The 12,665-nt window shown below is 40.3% G+C and overlaps 1 protein-coding gene and 2 gene segments (V, D, J or C); 2 read left to right on the top strand and 1 right to left on the bottom strand.

Annotated features, from left to right (window-relative positions):
* The window catches only part of LOC118220446 (titin-like), a 435,810-nt gene that overhangs the window by 68,964 nt on the left and 354,181 nt on the right, over positions 1-12,665 (bottom strand). The gene's annotated exons all lie outside the window — the stretch shown is intronic.
* On the top strand, positions 1,911-2,592 carry LOC118220468. The segment is given in 2 exon segments: positions 1,911-2,048; positions 2,228-2,592. Coding segments are annotated over 2 exon segments (396 nt in total).
* LOC118220504 lies at positions 5,857-6,467 on the top strand. The segment is given in 2 exon segments: positions 5,857-5,991; positions 6,085-6,467. Coding segments are annotated over 2 exon segments (357 nt in total).

Raw genomic sequence — 12,665 nt, 5'->3', positions numbered from 1 at the left:
GCACCCCATCTACAGCTCTGTCTGCTCTATTTAAACAGCATGTGATCTGCCCACCCAGTGAGGAGGAGTTCATGCAAACTCTGAGTCTTCCTTCTACATTTACCTCTCTGCACTGAGGGAGGAGGAACTGTTGTAGGAGACTGACTGTAGGGCTAGCATATCAACTGTAGAAGTCACCATGAGTATCATAACCAGCCTGCTTCTGGTTACAGTCTTCTTAACAAGTAGGTTTGAATCTGTCATACATTTAATATTTACTAAAATTGTATTATGATGTTATGTGTTCTAAGACGTTTTTGTTTTTTCATTTCACAGGTGTTCAATGTCAGACACTGACTGAGTCTGAACCAGCAGTTAAAAAGCCTGGAGAATCCCACAAACTGACCTGTACAGCCTCTGGGTTCACATTCAGCAGCTATCCAATGAATTGGATCAGACAGGCTCCTGGGAAGGGACTGGAGTGGGTTGCCTTTATTCACACACAGAGTTCACACATCTACTATTCCAAATCAGTTGAGGGAAGATTTATTATATCCAGAGATGACTCCAACAGTAAGCTGTACCTGCAGATGAACAGGCTGACAGCTGAAGACACTGCTGTGTATTACTGTGCCAGACACCCACAGTGAGAGAAGTCAAGCCTGAGCCCTGACAATAACTCTCTACATGAAACTGTCACCACAGCAGACTACAGGGAATTCATGTTTTTATTGAACCTATGGCAAAGTACAGAGAGTCTGAATATTGAAAGTCAACTTGTATTTTTGTTTCTGTAAGGGAGAGACATTATTTATTTCGATATATAATTTACATTTCATTTAATAATTTGTTTTGAACTGAACATCTACTCTATAGAAAATGCACATTCTTCACTGGTTGAAAGAAATTAACACCACAGTGATAACCAGTTCAAGAAAGCACTGGAACAGTGCATGATGTTGTTACATGAGAGACGTTCCTCAACAGGTCCAATCTAACATTTCTAACACACTATATTTGTATTTACTCCTAACTAATAACAGCCAGAGTGCTGTCATATTTGTTTAATCTGTAGTAGCTTAATGAATACCAAGTACTTTAGCCCACAGTCTCCTCATCTTGTGAGATGAATTATCACGAAAACCCTGAGAATACAAGACTGTGACTGATTTCATAGCTTTGATGTCATTTCCTGTGTAATTTGTGACTGCAATATACATTAAAATATATTAAGGTGTTGTGTTCCTTCTAAAGGTGCAATTAATATTAATTCAGTTATGCATAATAAAACTGTGATCCATTTTTATTATACCTTATTGGTAAATTTTAGAGACATGTAAAGTTACTTAGTTTCATTTAGGTAAAGGAGTACAGTAAGAGTACAGATTTTGTATAGAATACAATTTAGTACCATTTCTCTTCATGTAAATTAGCACCTTGCTTAGTCCATCCCATTAGCATTATAAATTAGTTTACGCAAACAGCAGTTCCAGATACAATGCTACCTGTTCTTGTCATACCTATAATTCATTAATAAAAAAACACCATATAAACCGATATATTGAGATATACTCCTCGTTTTTCATTGGAGCACAAACATATACAAAGATCTGCTGTCATTTGTTTTCCTTATGGTTACTGTTTGTCTCCCAGAAAATAAGACAATACAGCACTCCTGTGTGTTTATATCAATCGAGTTGGAATGTTTTACATTGTGGAGCTATTCAAATCAAAACGTATTGAATATTAATTTGAAATGAACCCATAAGCATTGTTACTGATCTTAAAATCCGGAGCAATGCTGGTGGAAGCAGTCTGCTGTTTTTAATTATCCTCCAGGAGGGGGCAGCAGTGCTCTTTATAAAGAATACTCTGACCCTCTGAATTTATTGTTTTTCTCCTTCCTCCAATCCCCAGAGATTTGAACAAATTCAGCGCACAGCATTTCCTATAAAAGCAACTGAGACTCCTTCCAGCACAAGAGCATCACCTGTTAGACAGAGAGGGAGATCTGTGTGTGACAATGGGAGTTCTTATAGCATTAGCAGTGTTGCTGGGAACATTATCATGTAAGTGAGCATACTGTATTCATATTTTTATTTTAAATTAAAAATGTACTGTGGTGTTTCCCAAAATGTGGCTTTTGAATAAGATTACATTATCTTTTTTGTTCGTGTTTGCTGCTTGTTTCAATAACTGTACTACCTATTGATATATCTGACCATCGTTTTAATTTTTCTCTACTCAGATGGTCGCTGTGATGAACTCATACAGCCAGGCTCTATGGTTGTAAAACCAGGAGAGACTTTATCTGTCTCCTGTAAAGTGTCATATTCACTGGGGAGCTATGAGACACACTGGATCCGACAGCCTGCAGGGAAAGCTCTGGAGTGGATTGGATATATAGGGACGGGTGGAAGCACTGCTTATAAAGATTCACTAAAGAGCAAGTTCACCATCACCAGAGACACCTCCAGCAGCACAGTGTTTTTGAAAGGGAGCAGCCTGCAGACTGGAGACACAGCTGTGTATTACTGTGCCCGAGAGTCACAGTGCAGCAAAGCAACGGCGGACCTGTACAAAAACACATCACACTGAGTGTCAGCACTGAACACACACACACTCTACCTGCATGTAGCACTCACTGCCCTCATATTCACCCTTATATAATTATAGAATTGCTATATAGATATATTATAGATAAATAAATTAGTTTTTCTTCTTATGTTCTAAATATTCTTTCTTTTAAAAGAATTAAAAGAGACTTTGATCTGAGGCCTGGATTCCATCACATTTGTCTTTCATTTTGGCTTAAATGTGTGTGTTGTTTATTCTTCTCGTAATGTGTTTGGGTATATTTACGAAATTTCAGAATGCTACTCACATAGTTAAGCACAGATGTTTATTGAATCCAGTCCTGTGTCTGATCCAGCAGTTAAAAACCTGGAGATTCTGGATGTGTCAATACTTCATCATATTGTGACGAGCAATTCACACAATAGTTTGTGAACTGTGCTTGTAGCTCAAAAGTTGTAGCTTCAATTCCCAGCTGGACAAGTCACATTATGGCCTTGAACATGATACTTATTCTTCTTTAACTTAAAGTACAGCTGCATCTTTGGGTTCTATGGAAAACTGTAATTCACACTTACAGTTTTTCTTTAATGGTGCCATTACTCAATAGGTAATAAATCCATTATGTACCTTCTAAAGGTGATGTCTATGCATTATGGTACATAAAGTAAAGTGTGACTCACTTTGTAACACTTTATTTGAAAACTTCAGAGCCATGTAATTAGTTACAGTATTGTCACTGAGATCTTTTTCTCTGTATAATTTCTGAAAATGTAAATGAGTGCATTATCACTGTGCACAAACTAAAGAATATCTAGACACGGCAAACATCCTGAGATCACCTGATATTTTTACCCATGGAAGGCCAAGCATACACAAAAAACTGATGTCATTTAAAATTCCTGCAGTTAATTATTTTACTCATGAGACAATTTACTGAAAATAAGACAACAGTTGATTTTTTTATGCAGCATAGGTGGAATGCAACACGTTGCATTCCACGTCTTCACCATGTGGTCTGTCCTTGCTCTCTTCATACATGCAGCTTTTGTCTGTGAGTACCTGTGGTAGTTCTTCTGAAATAGCAGCCATGTTTAAATGAGAAATGTGTGATCGACTCTTTCTCTGCCCTCAACAGGTGTCCAAGGAGACATTGTGCTGAGCCAGCCTGGACAGGAAGTGAAGAGGCCAGGAGAGTCAGTGAAGCTGACCTGCACAGTCTCTGGCTTTAGTCTAGGAGGCTACTGGACTGCTTGGCTTCGACAGAAAGCTGAGAAGAGTCCAGAGTGGCTCGGTGAGATTAACGGGGACGGTGGGACGATAAACTACCTGAGCTCCATCAGGGGAAGACTCACCATCAGTAAAGACAATGGCAAAAACACTCTGCATATGGAGCTGAAGAGCCTGAGGACGGAGGACACAGCTGTGTATTACTGTGCCAGATACACACAGTGTGGGAGAGTGAGGGGAGAGCTGCATAACAGCCTCCCCCTCCCTCTGAGTCACAGGAATGAGAGCTAAGCAGCTGCACTCATTTTTTATATAAGAATATAAAAACACAATACGCGTGAATCATTGAGGATGACTTGCCATCGCTCAAAGACTGTACAACTCAGCAATGAGAATTTGAGGGTGAAACCTGAATTTCTAGGCCAAGCAATTTTAACCCTCCTGTATTTTGGATGCTCCTGGCCACTTGCCTCCTTCTCCCCCTCATTGTAACTGCCCTCATCGTTCAGGCCCTCAGGTTCAACATCAAAGTCCTTACATCCCACATCGAGGAAGTCGATGCCGACGTCCGCAGCAAAGTCAGCTTCAAACTCCTCCGTTGCTGGATCTTTCTTGCTTACCACTTCTTTTTCTCTGCTCAAGAGACCTATCCTCTTTTCATTTTTCATCATTTATCCTACATCTACGATGCCACGTTCAGACAACCCATATCTCTGTGGTGAAGTTCAGTTAACCATCCACCCCACAGCCCACACGGCCAGCAACTGTCCCAGATAGGGGCTTTCTGATTTGTTATCTATTTAGGTTCAGCTCCAAATGTTGGACCCCCTCATACCTTGAAATTGAGAAAAAATCCAATACCAGTTTCATATTAATTTTATCATCTTTCAGGCTTTTAATATGTTCTGTGTCAGCATTGCAGATTAATTCTGATGAAAACAAGATGAACCTGTGGCTCTCCAGGACCAGGGCTGACCCCGTCTTATTTACGGTTATCATTTCAGGTGAATGCATGTATACCTCACTGGATTAGAGGGTTGGCTCATCTTTCTCTGCTTCTGTGTTTCTATGGCTCTGAATGTGGTGGAGAGAAAGATAGATGCAGTGACTGTAAGAGAGCAAGATCATCTGCATGAAGTCCACTGACCTAAGCTCTGCAAGGCACTTAAACCTAAAGCCTACAAGTGTAATGGACGATGCTCGTGCAGATAGGAATAATGTTATTTTATCTAATTCACAGCTCTCACTGCTGTATTTAAACAGTGTGAGATCTGCCCACCCAGTGAGAAGGAGTTCATGCAAACTCTAGGCAATTTAGAGTATCCAGTCAGCCAACCTGAATGACTTTGGACTGTGGGAGGAAACCCTCATGGACACAGGGAGAACATGCAAACTCCACACAGAAAGGCCTAAGCCGAGATTCGAACCCATAACCTTCTTGCTGTAAGGCGACGGTGCTACCCACTGCACCACCATGCCACCCAGCACTGCTCATAATGTGAAAATATTGTTTAAATAAGACTAGTGTTACAAATAGAGGGTCCAGCGTTTAACAGTGGATATCAAGCTGCTTTCTGTAGTGTGGTCAGATGCTGTCTGTCTTGGAAACTCTCATTAGACCAGAGGAGGATGGGTTTCCCCCTTGAGCCTGGTTACCTCCAAGTTTACTTCCCATCTGCCACAGGGAGATTTTCCTTGCTACTGTTGCCTTAGGCTTGCTCCTGTGGGGGTTTAGGCCAGGGTTGTCTGTAAAGCGTATTGTGACAATTGCTGTAAGATATGCTATACAAATTTTTTTTGATTGATTGATAGACTGACTTGTGATGCACTGCGTACTGGGGAGCTCCTGACTCCACTCTCCCACCCTCACCTGCCAGGAAACTCCCTGCATTCACTATGAATAATACTGCAACAATCAGCCATGGAAGAGAGACACACGGCTGTAATGATGGACAATACTTATAACTGCTATATGATCTGCACCCCATCTACAGCTCTGACTGCTCTATTTAAACAGTGTGTGATCTGCCCACCCAGTGAGGAGGAGTTCATGCAAACTCTGAGCTCTGCCTTCTACATTTACCTCTCTGCACTGAGGGAGGAGGGACTGCTGTTGGAGACTGACTGAAGGGCTAGCATATCAACTGTAGAAGTCTTTCACCATGACTATTATAACCAGCCTGCTTCTGATTACAGTAATCTCTACCAGTATGTTTAAATTTCTTATTCTTTTAGTTCTTTCTAAAATGTTGATTTGTGCGGTAGTGGATTGTGAGTTCTAAGTCTTTCTTAATTTCACAGGTGTTAAAAGTCAGACACTGACTGAGTCTGAACCAGCAGTTAAAAAGCCTGGAGAATCCCACACACTGACCTGTACAGCCTCTGGGCTCACATTCAGCGGCTACTGGATGGCCTGGATCAGACAGGCTCCTGGGAAGGGACTGGAGTGGTTGGGATATCGGTATGACAGCTCTAGCGTGTACTACGCCCAGTCTATTCAGGGAAGATTCACCATCTCCAGAGACAACAGCAAGAACCAGCTGTATTTACAGATGAACAGGCTGACAGCTGAAGACACTGCAGTGTATTACTGTGCCAGATACACACAGTGAGAGAGAGTGAGGGGAGAGCTGCACAAAAACCTCTTCCCCATTATCACACAGTGCTACTGTAAATAACTGGATTTACTGGCCTAATTAAATAACAATACATTTTTAAATGAAAAATAAATATCAAATGTTGGTGTCCATAGTTTATTGGATACACATGTCTTCATCAGAAGGAAAAGAAGCCTGTTCCCATAAGCTTTTCATATTGATGAGATAACAATGCAAATTTGGTGAAACAAAAGTGTTTTCTTAATGTCAACTCCTTTTGGAAGCATACCTTTCACTATGCAGATAGATTTTTGAGCCGAACTTGTCACCAGAGCGTCCGTTTCACATTTTTCCACTGAAGATGAAGAGCATCTCCGTACTTCCCTGAAAATTGTTCTGATAGGATTTTAAGTTGACATCCTGAGTCACTACTGTCATTAACTATTCCCTGACTCCCATTGCCATAAATGTAGGTGAGAATCAGGGATGCTGATCAGAATATATGTTTGATATATGAGGCGCACAATAAAGCCTGTGTGCATCTCAGAATTTCAGTCTGTGTAGTTTATAGTGAGAGGAACATTAAAACCAATCACATTTTTGTTGAGGTAAAAGATTACAGTAAGATTACAGATTTGTACAGAGTACAGTTTAGTACCATTTGTCTTCATGTAAATTAGCACATCACTTAGTATATAACATTAGCATTATCAATTAGTTTACGTCAACACTAATTCCTGATTAAATGCTACCTGTTCTAGTCATATCATAATTTACTAATAAAAACACAATATAACCTGATATATTGAGATATACACCTGCTTTTTCATGGAAGCACAAACCAAATATTTGCAAATATCTGCTGTCATTTAATTTCCCTGATGTTACCAAGAAAATGAGAAAGACAGCACTCTTGTGCTTCATTAATCTAGTTGGTATGCTTGGATATTCAAATCATAACATCTTGAACATTTATTAGGAATTAACATGTAGAAATTGTTACTAATCTAAATTCCAGAGTAATGCTAGTGGAAGCAGTCTTCTGTTTTAAACTCTCCACCAGGAGGGGGAAGCAGTGCTCCTCATGACCGATATTCTGACCCGCTGAATCTTGTTTTTCTCTTCCCTCCAACCACCAGAGATTTAAACAAATTCAGTCCACAGTATTTCCTATAAAAGCAACTAAGAATTATCCTCTTAACACAGGAGCGTCACCTGTAAGACAGAGAGGAAGATCTGTGTGTCACAATGAGAGCTATTGTAGTATTAGCAGTGTTGCTGGGAACTTTATCTTGTAAGTGAACAGGCTGAATTCATATTTTATTTATTTTAAAATAAATTCTTCAGTGATAATTTCCAGTTTTACTTACTTTTAGCATTAAATAAGTAAAATTAAGTTGATAATTCTAATAGATTTCTCTGTTTATTTCTATGATTATATTATTTATTGATATACCTCCATATCTTATTTTTTATTTCCATCTCCACAGACGTTCGCTGTGTTGAACTCACACAGCCAGGCTCTATGGTTGTAAAACCAGGACAGTCTCTGACCATCTCCTGTAAACTCTCTGGGTATTCTGTGACTGATAGCAGCTATGGCACACACTGGATTAGACAGCCTGCAGGGAAAGCTCTGGAATGGATCGGGCGATATTGGGTGGGTGGGGGAACCAACCAATATCTTTATAAAGATTCCCTGAAAAGCAAGTTCACCATCTCTATAGACACGTCCAGTAACACCGTATCTTTACGAGGGAGCAGCCTGCAGACTGGAGACACAGCTGTGTATTACTGTGCCCGAGAGTCACAGTGCAGCAAAGCAACGCTAGAGCTGTACAAAAACTCATCACACTGAGTGTCACCACTGAACACACACACTCTACCTGCATGTAGCGCTCACTGGCCTCATATTCGCCATTACGTGTTGATATAATTTTAAGTCTAATATATTAGTTTTGATTTCAACTTTTAAAAAAATTGTTTTTTCATCAGCATTAAAAGGGAGACATTGAAGTGAGACTGCGATTCTGTCAAAATGTATCCTTCATCCTATTTTATTCTTCACATACTGTAAACAGAAGAGAAGGACAATAAAAAGAAGCTGTATTTTAAATAAATACAAATATTCATAACTTGGCTACTGCTGTCCCACTCCTGTCTGAAGGGAAAGTTTGGAAATCCAGTTTGAGCTGGTTCTATACCTGTGAAGATCTTTATAAACAGTGTGTGATCTGCCCACCCAGTGAGGAGTTCATGCAAACTCTGAGCTCTTCCTTCTACATTTACCTCTCTGCACTGAGGGAGGAGGGACTGTTGTTGGAGACTGACTGTAGGACGATCATTACTGACTCCAAAGACGTTAACCATGACTGCTATAACCTGCCTGCTTCTGACTACAGTGTTGTTTACAAGTGCGTTTTAACCAGTCATTCATGTAATGTAAGCAAAATTTGTATTTGTAAGTTGTGGAGTTTTTAAGTCTTTCTTAATTTCACAGGTGTTAAATGTCAGACACTGACTGAGTCTGAACCAGCTGTTAAAAAGCCTGGAGAATCCCACAAACTGCCTGTACAGCCTCTGGGTTCACATTTAGCAGCTACTATATGCACTGGATCAGGCCCCTGGGAAGGGACTGGAGTGGGTTGCCTACATTGGTACATCTAGTTCACCCATCTACTATTCCAAATCAGTTGAGGGAAGATTTGTTATATCCAGAGATGACTCCACCAGTAAGTTGTAGTAAAACTGTCACCACAGCAGACTTCAGCAAATGCATTCTGTTTGTATTGTCTCTACACCAAAGTAAAGAGAATCTAAGCATTGAAAGTAAACTTGTTGTGTTTTTCTTTGTAAGAAAGAGATGTTATTTATTTTGATAGATAATGTACATTTCATTCTACATATACTCTATGGATTATGCACATTCTTCACTGGCTTAAGAAATAAACAGCACAGTTAAAACTATAGGATAAACATGAGAAAATGTGTCAGAGCCCAATAGAAATCAGTGTATGTAGGGGGGGGAGGTGCAGTATTACCTGAACAGATGGGTCTTCAGGTTATGTCTGAAGGTAGAGAGGGACTCTGCTGTCCTGGCTGAGGTGGGCAGGCTGTTCCACCATTGGGGAGGCAGTAGGAAGAAGAGTCAAGGCTGGGAGGAGTGATGACCAGGTCACTGCAGGGAGGGGAGAGCTAGGTGCCCAGAGGCAGCAGAGCATAGAGCACAGGTTGGGGTGCAGGACTTCACCAGGGTCTGAATGTATGGGGTGCAGCTCAATTAGCAGCCTTGCAGCCACCAGGAGGCAGTGAAGGGAGTTCAGGTGGGGGGAGGGGGTATGGTAAATTTGGGGAGGTTGAAAACCAGGGGGGTTGTGGTGTTCTGGATGAGCTGAAGGGGCTGGAGAGAGTGCTGTGTAAGCCCAGCCAGGAGGGAGCTGCAGTAGTCCAGTCAGGAGATGACTAGAGCTTGAAGCAGGAGCTGGGCAGCATTTCTGGTGAGGAGGGGTCTGATTCTGCAGTGTTGTAAAGTGCAAACCTGCAGGAGCATGTTATGGCCGTGATGTGGGTCGTGTAATACTGCTGACTGTCTCAAGTCACACTGAGAGTCCTGGTGGTCTGGGCAGCAATCACTAATGGAGAAGGAGAGGTCCTGCAGAGGACATGATTTTTCAGTAGAAAAGAGCAGCTCTGTCTGGTCAAGGTTTAGATTGAGCTTTTGCGCAGAAAAGCAAAGTAAGTTGCTATGTGCGAAAGATGTATTAACTTTTAAAATATTTATGTCAGTAAGGTGTGGGACGACTGATCAGCACAATTTCTTTAAATGTAAATGGACATAATATCAATCTAACATCAATCTGCCGGTGTGTGGTATATCTGTTATCCATGAATAAAGACCATATACCCTATATTAACAGGCATAATGAGATCACATATTTTTCACAATAGCACAATCATCCACAAAACAATCTGTGGTCGTGTATATTTGGTTGTACCTGTAGATTTATTATGAGCGTAATTACACACTCAAATCCAAGACATAAAACAGGACACTAATGAACATCATTGTACTTTTAGCATTCAAAATGGAATGTATATAATTGCACTTATATTCAAATCATAATTGCATGAATATTCATTCTGAATTTTTAGCTTCAGCATTGTTACTGATGTAATATCCAGAGTTACGCAGGTGGAAGCAAACTAATGTTTTTAATTCTGCTCCAGGAGGGGGCAGCAGTGCTCCTGATAATGGATATTCGGACCCTCACATTGTTTTATTTCCATCCTCCAACCCCCAGAGATTTAAATAAATTTAGGTCATAGTCCTTCCTATAAAAGCCACTGAGAATTCTTCTCCCAACACAGGAGCATCACCTGTAAGACAGAGAGGGAGATCTGTGTGTGACAATGGGAGCTATTGTAGCATTAGCATTGTTGCTGGGAGCTTTATCATGTAAGTGAGCTTGCTATATTGCTATTTGAATTGTAATTAAGATTTTTCTGTTAAATCCTGCAAAGATTTACTTCTAGATAAAATAAAATGAGTTGTCTATTTGTTTTTGCAGTTAATTGTGTAGTTATTTTGCTTAGTGATGTACTCACAAATACCTTTTATTGCTGTCTCCACAGACGTTCGCTGTGTTGAACTCACACAGCCAGGCTCAATGGTTATAAAACCAGGAGAGACTCTATCTGTCCCCTGTAAAGTCTCATATTCAGTTAGCAGTGCTGGCACAGCCTGGATCCGGCAGCCTGCAGGGAAAGCTCTGGAGTGGATTGGAGTTATGTGGTCAGGTGGAAGCACTGATTATAAAGATTCACTAAAGAGCAAGTTCACCATCACCAGAGACACCTCCAGTAACACAGTGTTTTTACAAGGGAGCAGCCTGCAGACTGGAGACACAGCTGTGTATTACTGTGCCCGATACACACAGTGCAGCAAAGCCACAGCAGACCTGTACAAAAACCCACCCTGATGAGTGTAGTGGCAAAACACAAACATTTAAAAGCTCTGTGAAGTTTGCATCCCACATGATCAGAATGTGAATTAAAATATTTTCCTCCATTTGTGCTGCAGTGTGCCTATAAAATGTAAATCCCATAATGGTTTAGGACCTGTGTTTGTAACTCAAAAGTTGTAGTTTAAATTCCCAGCTGGAGAGTATGCATTGTACTTTTGAAAATACTTTTCCTAGATTGTTTAACTAAAAATACGGCTGCATCAATGGACTGTATGTAAATTTATAATTCTCGTTTACTGTTTCTATTATGACACCGTGAATGAATAAGTCATAACACCATTTTGAACATCCAAAAGGTGATCTTTTGGAGCTTTAGGAAAACCTGATTTTATTATACTCAAAATACAAAATTTTAGAGGCATGTAGTTTGTTATTGCCACTGATGTAAAGAAAATCTGCTCCTCAGTACAATTTATGTACATGCAAATGAGGAGATCATCACTGTACTCAACTAAACGGTCCAGATACAAACCGTTCTGTTCTTGGTATATCTACAGAATATCTGACAACAATATACTGGGATCACAGGATATTAGTCCCCAGAGAAACACAAAGAGACACAAATGCTCCTCATTGTTTATTCAGTCCACAATATTTCCTATGAAATTAATTTACAATGTGAGCATCATTGGTATAACAGAGAGGAAGCATCTCACACCACAGTCCTACTAAAACCAGCTCCGCCCCCTTTTCTGTTTTAATATGAGCACAGCCTCTAAGCCCTGGAGAGGTGAGGGCAGCTCACTGCAGCTCATCTGCAACACAAACCATGTTCCCTGCATCTCTGCTGAAGGTCCTGCCAGCTGCATCCTGTGAGTTTCTGTTTCTGTCCAACTGTCCAAAACCAGAGGAACGCCCCACCCAAAAATACATCATAATAACAGTAATTATTATTCTGGCTTCTGACTACTGCCGCACAGCCTTGCAATTTTTATATTTTCGGTTGAAATGTCATTTTTTTCTGTCTCAAAGTGCCCAATTCAAAATTTTGCTAGATTTCCAACAATTTTTGTAAGAAACATTAATTTTTCAGCAATCAAATAATTGGAAGAATACATTTTATTTTGTGTGGTATTAAGTAACATTCTCACACATCCGCTGGATTTTTTTGAGATTTGAACAGCATCTGGAAAGTTATAACATTTTAATGACGGGAAAATTGTCTCGGGTTCAGGGGGGTTAGGACCCAGGTGCAGAGTGAAAAAACGCACAAAACTCAAAAGGAGAGATACAAATAAGGACTTCACTACAAAACAGAGAA

The sequence above is a fragment of the Anguilla anguilla genome, chromosome 2, assembly GCF_013347855.1.
Source record: "Anguilla anguilla isolate fAngAng1 chromosome 2, fAngAng1.pri, whole genome shotgun sequence".
NCBI classification, from domain to species: Eukaryota; Metazoa; Chordata; class Actinopteri; order Anguilliformes; family Anguillidae; genus Anguilla; species Anguilla anguilla.
The sequence above is the reverse complement of the archived record's forward strand: the minus strand, read 5'-3'. Positions and strand labels throughout refer to the sequence as shown.